Source organism: Carcharhinus amblyrhynchos, unplaced genomic scaffold (assembly GCF_965287045.1).
Source record: "Carcharhinus amblyrhynchos unplaced genomic scaffold, sCarAmb.v2.hapA scaffold_696, whole genome shotgun sequence".
Classification (NCBI taxonomy): Eukaryota; Metazoa; Chordata; class Chondrichthyes; order Carcharhiniformes; family Carcharhinidae; genus Carcharhinus; species Carcharhinus amblyrhynchos.
Genome location: NW_027650436.1, coordinates 72331 through 84013, shown reverse-complemented (window position 1 = coordinate 84013; position 11683 = coordinate 72331). Strand labels below are relative to the sequence as shown.

Genomic DNA, 11683 nt, shown 5'->3' with positions numbered 1-11683 from the left:
ACCAGCCCTCCTTCCACTACCTCAGATATGACATCTATTCACACATCAAAGCCCAGCTTCAGCATCCAAGCGGGCAATTCGGCCACGGGGGGCATCACAGCCATCACTCAATCACCAGGAATTGCTGGACAGTGCTCAGGAGCACAAACCCAGGGTCCACACCACAAGCTGCTGCTCAGAGTGAAGTCTAGGGCCTTTCCACAGTCTCCCCAGGTGCTCAGTCACTGGCCTTACCTTCCCATTCTTACAGATGTAATCGAAGAGCTCCCCACCCGAAACGTATTCCATCACCATGAATATGTCTGTCGGAGTACTGATCACCTGGTATCTGGGAGGGCAAATGGTCAAAGGGTGACAGAGTTAGAATCATAAAATCCCATCAGTGCAGAAGGAGGCCATTAGGCCCATCGAGCCTGCAACGACCACAATCCCACCCAGACCCTATCCCCGTAACCCCACATATTTACCCCGCTAATCCTCCCAACACTGGGGTCAATTTAGCACAGCCAGTCAACCTAATCTACACACCTTTGGACTGGGGGAGGAAGCCGGAGCACCCGGAGGAAACCCACGCAGACACGGGGAGAACGTGCAGACTCCGCACAGACAGTAGTAACCTGAGGCCAGAATTGAACCCGGGTCCCTGCACTGCAAGGCAGCAGTACTAACCACTGTATCACCGTGCTGAGGGGGATTAATTCTCAATCTAAAACCCGGGGCACAGTCTCAGGATAAGGGGCTGATTATTTGGGACTGAGATGAGGAGACATTTCTTCATTCAAAGGATTGTGAATCTTTCTAATTCTCTCCCTAGAGAGTTATAGATGGATGCACTGCAGGCTGGAATAGATGGACCATGAAGGGACATGGGGAGTAGGCAGGAAAGTGGGGTTAAAGCCCAAGATCAGCCATCATCAGACTTGATGGATCGAATGGTCTATTCCTGCTGTTACTACTATGCTGCTTGATATGGATGAATGGACCAGCTTCCTGCGGAGCCCAGGACCACCCTCCAAGACCCCCAACATACTGCAGATCCATGAACCCTCAACCAGCCCAACCCAGAGTTGGCACACACCCCAGCAGCAAGGGAGGGTGGGGGGGGTGGAGCGAGGAGGCCCGGGGGTGAGGGGGGTCGGGGGCGACAGGGTCAGAAGCAAGAAGTCGGGGTGAGGGGTCAGCTACTTGCAGTTTGATGATGTGCGGGTGTCTGAATAGTTTGAGGTTCTGGATTTCCCGACGGATTTTGCCGACGACATCCAGGCTGCGGATCTTGTGTCGGTTCAGGATCTTCACCGCCACTTTGTGCTGGGTCAGCTCGTGCATCCCCACTGTGGAGATAGAGAGAGAGAGGGGGGGTGGGGTTAGATAGTGTGTGGAGGGGGTCAGCCCCTCACCCTGTCCCCCAGGGGGGGATCACCCCCTCACCCTGCCCCCCGGGGGAATCACCCCCTCACCCTGCCCCCCGGGGGAATCACCCCCTCACCCTGCCCCCCGGGGGAATCACCCCCTCACCCTGCCCCCCGGGGGAATCACCCCCTCACCCTGCCCCCGGGGGAAATCACCCCCTCACCCTGCCCCCCGGGGGGGGTATCAGCCCCTCATCCTGCCCCCCCCAACGGGGGATCACCCCCTCACCCTGCCCCCCGGGGGGAATCACCCCCTCACCCTGCCCCCCGGGGGAATCACCCCCTCACCCTGCCCCCCAGGGGGGGGTATCAGCCCCTCATCCTGCCCCCCCCCCAACAGGGGATCACCCCCTCACCCTGCCCCCGGGGGAAATCACCCCCTCACCCTGCCCCCCGGGGGGGGTATCAGCCCCTCATCCTGCCCCCCCCCAACGGGGGATCACCCCCTCACCCTGCCCCCCGGGGGGAATCACCCCCTCACCCTGCCCCCCGGGGGAATCACCCCCTCACCCTGCCCCCCAGGGGGGGGTATCAGCCCCTCATCCTGCCCCCCCCCCAACAGGGGATCACCCCCTCACCCTGCCCCCCGGGGGGGATCACCCCCTCACCCTGCCCCCCAGGGGGGGGGTATCAGCCCCTCATCCTGCCCCCCCCCAACGGGGGATCACCCCCTCACCCTGCCCCCCGGGGGAATCACCCCCTCACCCTGCCCCCCAGGGGGGGGTATCAGCCCCTCATCCTGCCCCCCCCCCAACGGGGGATCACCCCCTCACCCTGCCCCCCGGGGGGGATCACCCCCTCACCCTGCCCCCCGGGGGGGGGGTATCAGCCCCTCATCCTGCCCCCCCCCAACGGGGGATCACCCCCTCACCCTGCCCCCCGGGGGATCACCCCCTCACCCTGCCCCCCGGGGGGGGGTATCAGCCCCTCATCCTGCCCCCCCACAACGGGGGATCACCCCCTCACCCTGCCCCGGAGGGGAGGGAATCACCCCCTCACCATACCCTGCCCTACCCCGCCCCGTCCTGGGCTCTGACCTTTGACCTTGCCGAACGTGCCCACCCCCAGTGTGTCCCCCAGGCTGTAGTGTCCGATCTTCACCCGCCCACCGCTCTCCGCCTTCCCCCGCTCCGCCATTGCCAGCACCGGAACCGGAAACACCCCCGCGCGGCACAGGAACCGGAAACCGCGGCGCGATGGGCGGGACCTCCCGAGCTGTCACTCGGGGGCGGGATTCGGACAGACTGAGGAGGGGCGGGGGGCGGGGGGAGGGGCAAGCGGCAGGGGGCTGGGGGCGGGGCCTGAGCGGGGGTGGGGCTGGGGCGGAGTCTGTGTGGGGGAGGGGCAATGTTTGGGTGTGGGGGCAGCCCGTGGTGGGCTGGGGGAGGGATCTGTCTGTGGGGAAGGGGCTGCGGGGGGAGTATGTGGGGGAGGGGCTGGGGTGGGTCAGTGTGTGGGGGAGGGGCTGTGGGGGGGTTGAGTGTGTGGGTGAGGGGCTGTGGGGGTGGGCGTGTGGGGGGACAGGCTAGGGAAGGGCCAGTGTGTGGGGGAGGGGCTGGAGGGGGGGCCAGTGTGTGGGGGAAGGGCTGGGGGGGGTCAGTGTGTGGGGGGGGGTCAGTGTGTGTGGGGGGAGGGGCTGGGGGGGGGTCAGTGTGTGGGGGGGAGGGGGGCGGGGGGTCAGTGTGTGTGGGGGAGGGGCTGGGGGGGTCAGTGTGTTGGGGAGGGGTCAATGTATGGTGGAGTGGCTGATGGAGGGTGTCAGTGTGTGGGGGAGGGGCTGGGGAGGGGTCAGTGTGTGGGGGAGGGCCGGGAGTGAGTGCTCAGTGTGTGGGGAGGGGCTCAGTGTGTGGGGGAGGGGCTGGGGGGGGCAGTGCGTGTGGGAGGGGCTGAAGGAGGTGTCAGTGTGTGTGGGAGGGGCTGAAGGAGGTGTCAGTGTGTGGGGGGAGGGGCTGGGGAGGAGTCAGTGTGTGGGGGAGGGGCTGGGGAGGAGTCAGTGTGTGGGGGAGGGGCTGGGGAGGAGTCAGTGTGTGGGGGAGGGGCTGGGGAGGGGTCAGTGTGTTGGGGAGGGGTCAATGTATGGTGGAGTGGCTGAAGGAGGTGTCAGTGTGTGGGGGAGGGGCTGGGGAGGGGTCAGTGTGTGGGGGAGGGGCTGGGGAGGGGTCAGTGTGTAGGGGAGGGGTCAGGGAGGGCTCAGTGTGTGGGGGAGGGGCTGGGGAGGGGTCAGTGTATAGGGGAGGGGCCGGGGGGGGGGCCAGTGTGAGGGGGAGGGGCTGGGGAGGGGTCAGTGTGTGAGGGAGGGGCTGGGGAGGGGTCAGTGTGCAGGGGAGGGGCTGGGGGGGGGGTCAGTGTGTTGGGGAGGGGTCAATGTATGGTGGAGTGGCTGAAGGAGGTGTCAGTGTGTGGGGGAGGGGTTGGGGAGGGGTCAGTGTGTGGGGGAGGGGCTGGGGAGTGAGTGCTCAGTGTGTGGGGGAGGGGCTCAGGGAGGGGTCAGTGTGTGGGGGAGGGGCCGGGGGGGGGGCCTGTGTGTGTGGGGGAGGGGCTCAGGGAGGGGTCAGTGTGCAGGGGAGGGGCTGGGGGGGGTCAGTGTGTTGGGGAGGGGTCAATGTATGGTGGAGTGGCTGAAGGAGGTGTCAGTGTGTTGGGGGGGGGCTGGGGAGGGGCCAGTGTGTGGGGGAGGGGCCGGGGAGTGAGTGCTCAGTGTGTGGGGGAGGGGCCAGTGTGTGGGGGAGGGGCCGGGGAGTGAGTGCTCAGTGTGTGGGGGAGGGGCTCAGTGTGTGGGGGAGGGGCTGGGGGGGGGCAGTGTGTGGGGGAGGGGCTGGGGGGGGTCATTGTGTGGGGGGGGCTGGGGGGGTCAGTGTGTTGGGGAGGGGTTAGTGTGTGGGGGAGGGGCTCAGGGAGTGCTCAGTGTGTGGGGGAGAGGCTGGGGAGGGGTCAGTGTGTGGGGGGGGGCTGTGGGGGGGGTGAGTATGTGGGGGAGGGGCAGTGGGGGGAGTATGTGGGGGAGGGGCAGTGGGGGGAGTATGTGGGGGAGGGGCTGTGGGGGGAGTATGTGGGGGAGGGGCTGGGGTGGGTCAGTGTGTGGGGGAGGGGCTGGGGAGGGGTGAGTATGTGGGGGAGGGGCAGTGGGGGGAGTATGTGGGGGAGGGGCTGTGGGGGGAGTATGTGGGGGAGGGGCTGGGTCAGTTTGTGGGGTAGAGTCTGTGGGGGGGTCAGTGTGTGGGGGAGGGGCTGGGTTGGGTCACTGTGTTGGGGAGGGACTGGGGTGGGTCAGTATATGGGGGAGGGGCTGTGGGGGGAGTTTGTGGGGGAGGGGCTGTGGGAGGAGTATTTGGGAGAGGGGCTGTGGGGGGTGAGTATGTGGGGGAGGGGCTGTGGGGGGAGTTTGTGGGGGAGGGGCTGTGGGGGGTGAGTATGTGGGGGAGGGGCTGTGGGGGGTGAGTATGTGGGGGAGGGGCTGTGGGAGGAGTATTTGGGAGAGGGGCTGTGGGGGGTGAGTATGTGGGGGAGGGGCTGTGGGGGGTGAGTATGTGGGGGAGGGGCTGTGGGAGGAGTATTTGGGAGAGGGGCTGTGGGGGGTGAGTATGTGGGGGAGGGGCTGGGTCAGTTTGTGGGGTAGAGTCTGTGGGGGGGGTCAGTGTGTGGGGGAGGGGTCAATGTATGGTGGAGTGGCTGAAGGAGGTGTCAGTGTGTGGGGGAGGGGCTGGGGGGGGTCAGTGTGTGGGGGAGGGGCCGGGGAGTGAGTGCTCAGTGTGTGGGGGAGGGGCTCAGTGTGTGGGGGAGGGGCTGGGGGGGGGTCAGTGTGTTGGGGAGGGGTCAATGTATGGTGGAGTGGCTGAAGGAGGTGTCAGTGTGTGGGGGAGGGGCTGGGGGGCAGTGTGTGGGGGAGGGGCTGGGGAGTGAGTGCTCAGTGTGTGGGGAAGGGGCTCAGTGTGTGGGGGAGGGGCTGGGGGAGGGGTCAGTGTGTGGGGGAGGGGCTGGGGGGGGTCAGTGTGTTGGGGAGGGGTCAATGTATGGTGGAGTGGCTGAAGGAGGTGTCAGTGTGTGGGGGAGGGGCTGGGGGAGGGGCCGGGGAGTGAGTGCTCAGTGTGTGGGGGAGGGGCTCAGGGAGGGGTCAGTGTGTGGGGGAGGGGCTGGGGGGGGGGGCCAGGGTGTGGGGGAGGGGCTCAGGGAGGGGTCAGTGTGCAGGGGAGGGGCTGGGGGGGGTCAGTGTGTTGGGGAGGGGTCAATGTATGGTGGAGTGGCTGAAGGAGGGGTCAGTGTGTGGGGGAGGGGCTGGGGGGGCAGTGTGTGGGGGAGGGGCTGGGGAGTGAGTGCTCAGTGTGTGAGGGAGGGGCTCAGGGAGGGGTCAGTGTGTGGGGGAGGGGCTGGGGAGGGCTCAGTGTGTGGGGGAGGGGCTGGGGAGGGCTCAGTGTGTGGGGGAGGGGCTGGGGTGGGCAGTGTGTGGGGGAGGGGCTGGGGTGGGCAGTGTGTGGGGGAGGGGCTGGGGGGGATCAGTGTGTGGGGGAGGGGCTGGGGGGGGGTCAGTGTGTGGGGGAGGGGCTGGGGGGGGGTCAGTGTGTGGGGGAGGGGCTGGGGGGGGGTCAGTGTGTGGGGGAGGGGCTGGGGGGGTCAGTGTGTGGGGGAGGGGCTGGGGGGGGTCAGTGTGTGGGGGAGGGGCTGGGGGGGTCAGTGTGTGGGGGAGGGGTCAGTGTGTGGGGGAGAGGCTGGGGAGGGGCAGGGATCCAGGTCACATCCACATACACCCATTGGTGGAATAACGTACAGGAGGAGGCCATTCAGCCCCTCCAGTTTGCTCCACCATTTGATACTATCATGATCACATCTCCATCTTCCTGCTGCTCCCCATATCCCTCCACCCCTTTACTCGTTAAAGACACATCTATCTCCTCAAATTTGGTGACTGTCACCTGATGAAGGGGCAGGGCTTTGTAACTTCCTGTTTCCAAATAAGCCTGTTGGACTTTAACCTGGTGTTGTAAGACATTTTACTATGCCTACCCCAGTCCAATGCCGGCATCCCCACATCGTTCTTAAGAAGCGATGGGATGGGCATTAATGAGAATTTGAAAGCCAACAGCGCTGTTTGTTTGAATTTGGGACAATTCTAATGTCGGAAAAATGCACTTAGCTGTTAGGAACAAGATATCAAAATATATTACTGCCTGGAATCATGTAGAAATGTTTGATTTCTGTTTGAAAGTTGTTATGAAGCAAATTGGATAGGATTAAATAATTGAGAGTGGAAGATAGAATCCAGAAATTAACAAATGGAGATTGGGATATTGGATGCAATTGAATTCAATGGAATATCTCAACCTTTCACTGATGTATATTCCAGTGAAAGTATAGATAGGCCCTGGAGGGAGTGCAGAGGAGGTTTACTAGGCTGATACCGGAGTTGAGGGGGTTGAGCTATGAGGAGAGGCTGAATAAACTAGGCTTGTACTCGTTAGAGTTTAGAAGAATGAGGGGAGATCTCATTGAGACGTATAAGATGATGAATGGGATGGATAGGATAGAGGTGGAAAGACTCTTCCCGCTCAAAAAAGACAGTAGGACTAGGGGGCACAGCCTCAAGATAAAGTGGGGGCGGTTCACAACGGAGTTGAGGAGGAACTTCTTCACTCAAAGGGTGGTGAATCTCTGGAATTCTCTGCCCGTTGAAGTGGTGGAGGCTGCCTCGCTAAATATTTTTAAGAAGCGGGTTGATGGGTTTTTGATAAGAGAGGGGATTAAGGGTTATGGGGAGAGGGCGGGAAAGTGGAACTGAGCCACGACAGATCAGCCATGATCTTATTGAATGGCGGGGCAGGCTCGAAGGGCCAGATGGCCTACTCCTGCTCCTATTTCTTATGTTCTTATGTTCTTATGTTCAAACTGATGGGTTTTCTTAGTGTTATGCTTTGTCTATGTTTTTTTAAGAGGGCATAATTTGATACTCTGACTGCCACCCAAGGCATATGGACTACACATGGAGAGATGAACAAAAACTTCAAGATATGTGTGCGGATGAGTTGCGTACAAAGCAACTAATATGTGGCATGGTGACACAGTGGTTGGCACTGCTGCCTCACAGTTCCCAGGGACCTAGGTTCGATTCCCAGCTTAGATCACTGCCCGTGCGGAGTCTGCATGTTCTCCCCGTGTCTGCCTGGGTTTCCTCCGGGTGCTCCAGTTTCCTCACGCAGTCCAAAAGACGTGCTGGTTAGGGTGCATTGGCCGTGCTAAATTCTCCGTCAGTGTACCCGAACAGGCTCTGGAGTGTGGTGACTTGGGGATTTTCACAGTAACTTCATTGCAGTGTTAATGTATGCCTACTTGTAACTATTAAATTAACTTTAACTTTAATGCTGGAAACCAGTCCGATATGGACCCATTCAAGGGTTTGTAAGCACTTGCAGTTACACTCTTAACTGCAGGTCGCAAACATGAACACTACTTAACAAGCTACAGGTTATTAAAGATCATACATTCCATATGCAATGATCACCTTAATGGTATTAAATGGGCTAAAGTCCACCTGCAGAAAATCATTAATGACTGTACTTACTGAATGACGGATATGAGATAAGAGGAACATACTGGGATATCGGAGGGTTATTTCGATATGCAAACCCAGCCTTTGATTGGGTACAAGAGTAAGGGACAATTAGGGCCACTGAGACCCAAGTCAAAGGATGATGATGTGATTAGCTCATCAAAGATGTGATAGATGAGGTGAGGTGTGACATTGAAGATTTGAGATTTGGAACTGTTCCCCGACGTTTATTTACCTCGCTGTTTAAATTAAACTTTTTATAACATTCACCAGGACAGACATGAATTAGTGATCATTCGACCGAGAGACAGTCCAGTGCAGGGGGCTACAACATTCGTTCCCACAGGAAAGTACATGCAATGGGATCTTTAGGAATAGCTGCAGATTTGAATCACTAGAGACAGGAGAAGGGAGCTGGGTTCTAAAGGAAATGTGACCCATAAAGAGGGCCTGGCATATGTGAACAACAGAATGCAGTTCAGAATCGTAGTGTGCGTGTGTGGGCTTGTCGGACCCCCGAGCTTCCAGGGAGCATCAGCTAGGTAACCATTTGTATCTTACCATTGAGGAAGCAGTGCAGGTGGGCCCTACGCAGTGGTGCATAATGACCCCAGACACCGAGATCATATCAGTGATCACAGTTTTGTCTGCAAGTGACAGGGTCATTGACTGGGAGAGTTCTATTCGCCCAGAAGAACATCAGCATATCTGTTTGGTTCCCGGTGGGATGTCTTGTACACTGATGGGGCACTGGGGAAAGTTGCCCGACAGGCTAAGTGGGATGCTATGGAAATTTCATTTGAATGTGTTCCAAAGAACAGACCCAGGAGGGACCTATCCTGGCGACCCAGATTGGCACCAGCCTGAAACAATCAGGAACGCACCATTGTTGGGACGTATTTATTCCAAAAATGGCAGAAAATTGTTTAACTAACTGGTGGGAAATAATCAGGGGTGGAATGATGGCACAGTGATTAGCGCTGCTGCTTTGCAGCGCCAGGAACCCAGGTTCAATTCTCGGCTGTGTCTGTGCGGTGTTTGCACATTATCCCTATGTCTGCACGGGTTGCCTCCAGTTGCTCCGGTTTCCTCCCGCAATCCAAAAGACGTGCTGGTGAAGTGCATTGACCATGCTAAATTCTCCCTCAGTGCATCCAAAAAGGCGTTGGAGTGTGGCAACTAGAGAATTTTCATAGTAACTTCATTGCAGTGTTAATGTAAGTCTATTTATGACTAATAAATGAAACTTAAACTTCATGTCAGTGTGAGCCACCATGATGTGGTGTTACCAAAGAAGATTTGCTAAATTGCCAATTCCCACAGTGTCTCACCATGCTCCTATGGCATTCTGTAGAAAGGAAGAAGGGGGCAGGTTAGAATGTGAATTGTACAGTGGGATAGTTTGGGATACTTCCCAACATCTGGATAACTGGCCACTCAAAGGATTCAGGTAGGTGTTCTCAAAGTTATATTGGCCTTTTGGGCAGTCACCCATTGGCTAAGTTGGAAGGGAGTGGGGGGGGAACTGAAAGGGTTTTAATAACCACACAAGTTTAAAAATCACACAAGCTGCTCTGAGTAAATCCACAGGATCGCTCTTAAAACCACCTCACATAAGCCTCAAGGCCTCATTATAAGGGAGGAAACACAATAATATGGGTTCTTAGCCTGAGAGAATTCTATCAACCATTAATCATTCATTTAACATTTGTATCTTATGCATGATGTAACCCTAATCACTTGTTGCACGTGAACATAGATAAATTTTATGCACCGTCTGACTGGTATATGTTAATACGAATCTGGAAGTAAATCTGTTTGTGTAACCCTGTAATCAGGATTCTTGCACACCACCAGCAGACATGTGAGGTTCCTTGCCAAAGCTAATAATAAGCAATTGTTTTAAACTCTGAAATTTGATCTGGCTACTTGAAAGGAAGAAAGTCTAAACAAGATAAAGGGTTGAACACCAACAACTCCTCAACAGTGGAATTGTATCTCAAAATGTGGATTTGTGGATGGGAATGTGGGATTGTGACCGAGGGTGTTGGATTGAGGTTGGGAATGTTGGATTGGAGCTGGAAATGTGGGATTGGGGCTGAGAATGCAGGATTGCAGCTGAGAATGCAGGATTGTGGCCAGGTTTAAGGTGAGAGGGGAGAGATACAAAACGGTCCCAGAGGGGCAATTTTTTTCACACAGAGGGTGGTGAGTGTCTGGAACAAGCTGCCAGACGTAGCATAAAGGCAGGTACAATTTTGCCTTTTCAAAAGCGATTAGACAGTTACATAGGTACAATGGGTATAGAGAGATATGGGTCAAATGCAGGCACTTGGGACTAGTTTAGAGGTTAAAAAAAGGGGTGACATGGACAACTTGGTCTGAAGGGCCTGTTTCCATGCTGTAAACCTCCATGGCTCTATGAGTGTAACTAGGAAGGATTGTGGATGGGAATTGGGATAGTGAATGGGGATATGGGAATGTTACCCAGATGTGGGATTGTGAGTGGGATCTACAATACCCAGCAGTTGCCACATGATGGCGCAAACATTCAATAATGGTAGCCTGTGGTGCTGCCCCTGGTGGAGAACATAAGAACATAAGAAATAGGAGCAGGAGTAGGCCATCTAGCCCTTCGAGCCTGCCCCGCCATTCAATAAGATCATGGCTGATCTGAAGTGGATCAGTTCCACTTTCCCACTTTCTCCCCATAACCCTTAATTCCCTTGTCTGTCAGAAACCTATCTACCCGTGACTTAAATATATTCAGCGAGGTAGCCTCCACCACTTCAACAGGCAGAGAATTCCAGAGATTCACCACCCTTTGAGTGAAGAAGTTCCTCCTCAACTCCGTTCTAAACTGCCCCCCCTTATCTTGGGGCTGTGCCCTCTACTCCTGTTGTCCTTTCTGAGTGGGAAGAATCTCTCTACCTCTACCCTATCCATCCCCTTCATTATACGTCTCTATAAGATCCCCCCTCATCCTTCTAAACTCCAACGAGTACAGACCCAGTCTATTTAGTCTCTCTTCATAGTCCAACCCCCTCATCTCCGGTATCAGCCTAGTGAACCTCCTCTGCACTCCCTCCAAGGCCAAAATATCCTTGCGCAAGTGCGGCGACCAAAACTGCACACAGTACTCCAGCTGTGGCCTCACCAGTGCCCTGTACAGTTGCAGCAAGACCTCCCTGCTTTTATATTCAATCCCCCTCGCTATAAAGGCCAGCATCCCATTCGCCTTCTTGATCACCTGCTGCACCCGCAGGCTGGGTTTTTGCGACTCATGCACAAGGACCCCCAGGTCCCTCTGCACCGTAGCATGCTGCAGTTTTTCGCCTTTTAAATAATAATCCCTCCTACTATTATTTCTGCCAAAGTGGATAACCTCACACTTGCTAACATTATACTCCATCTGCCAGGTCCTCTCCCACTCGCTCAGCCTATCCACATCCCTCTGCAGACTTTCCACACCCTCCGCACAATTTGCTTTTCCACTCATCTTTGTGTCATCAGCAAATTTCAACACCCTACACTCAGCCCCCTCCTCCAGATCATCTATATAAATGGTAAATAGCTGAGGCCCCAGCACTGATCCCTGCGGCACTCCACTAGTCACCAACCGCCAGTCAGAATAGCACCCATTGATACCAACTCTCTGCCTCCTATTAGACAGCCAATCCTCTATCCACGCTAACACCTTACCCCCAACTCCGTGCACCCTAACCTTCTGAAGCAA

The 11683-nt window shown here is 57.0% G+C and overlaps 1 protein-coding gene across 1 annotated transcript; it reads right to left on the bottom strand.

Moving 5' to 3' along the window:
* Positions 1-11: 11 nt before the first annotated feature.
* On the bottom strand, positions 12-2546 carry LOC145339836 (5'-AMP-activated protein kinase catalytic subunit alpha-1-like). The gene is made up of 3 exons (XM_080184369.1): positions 2447-2546; positions 1190-1331; positions 12-328 (listed from the first exon to the last, which is right to left on the bottom strand). Exons 1-3 carry the CDS (start codon positions 2544-2546, stop codon positions 136-138), a joined length of 435 nt encoding a protein of 144 aa, XP_080040495.1. The 3' UTR covers positions 12-135.
* Between the last annotated feature and the right edge of the window lie 9137 nt (positions 2547-11683).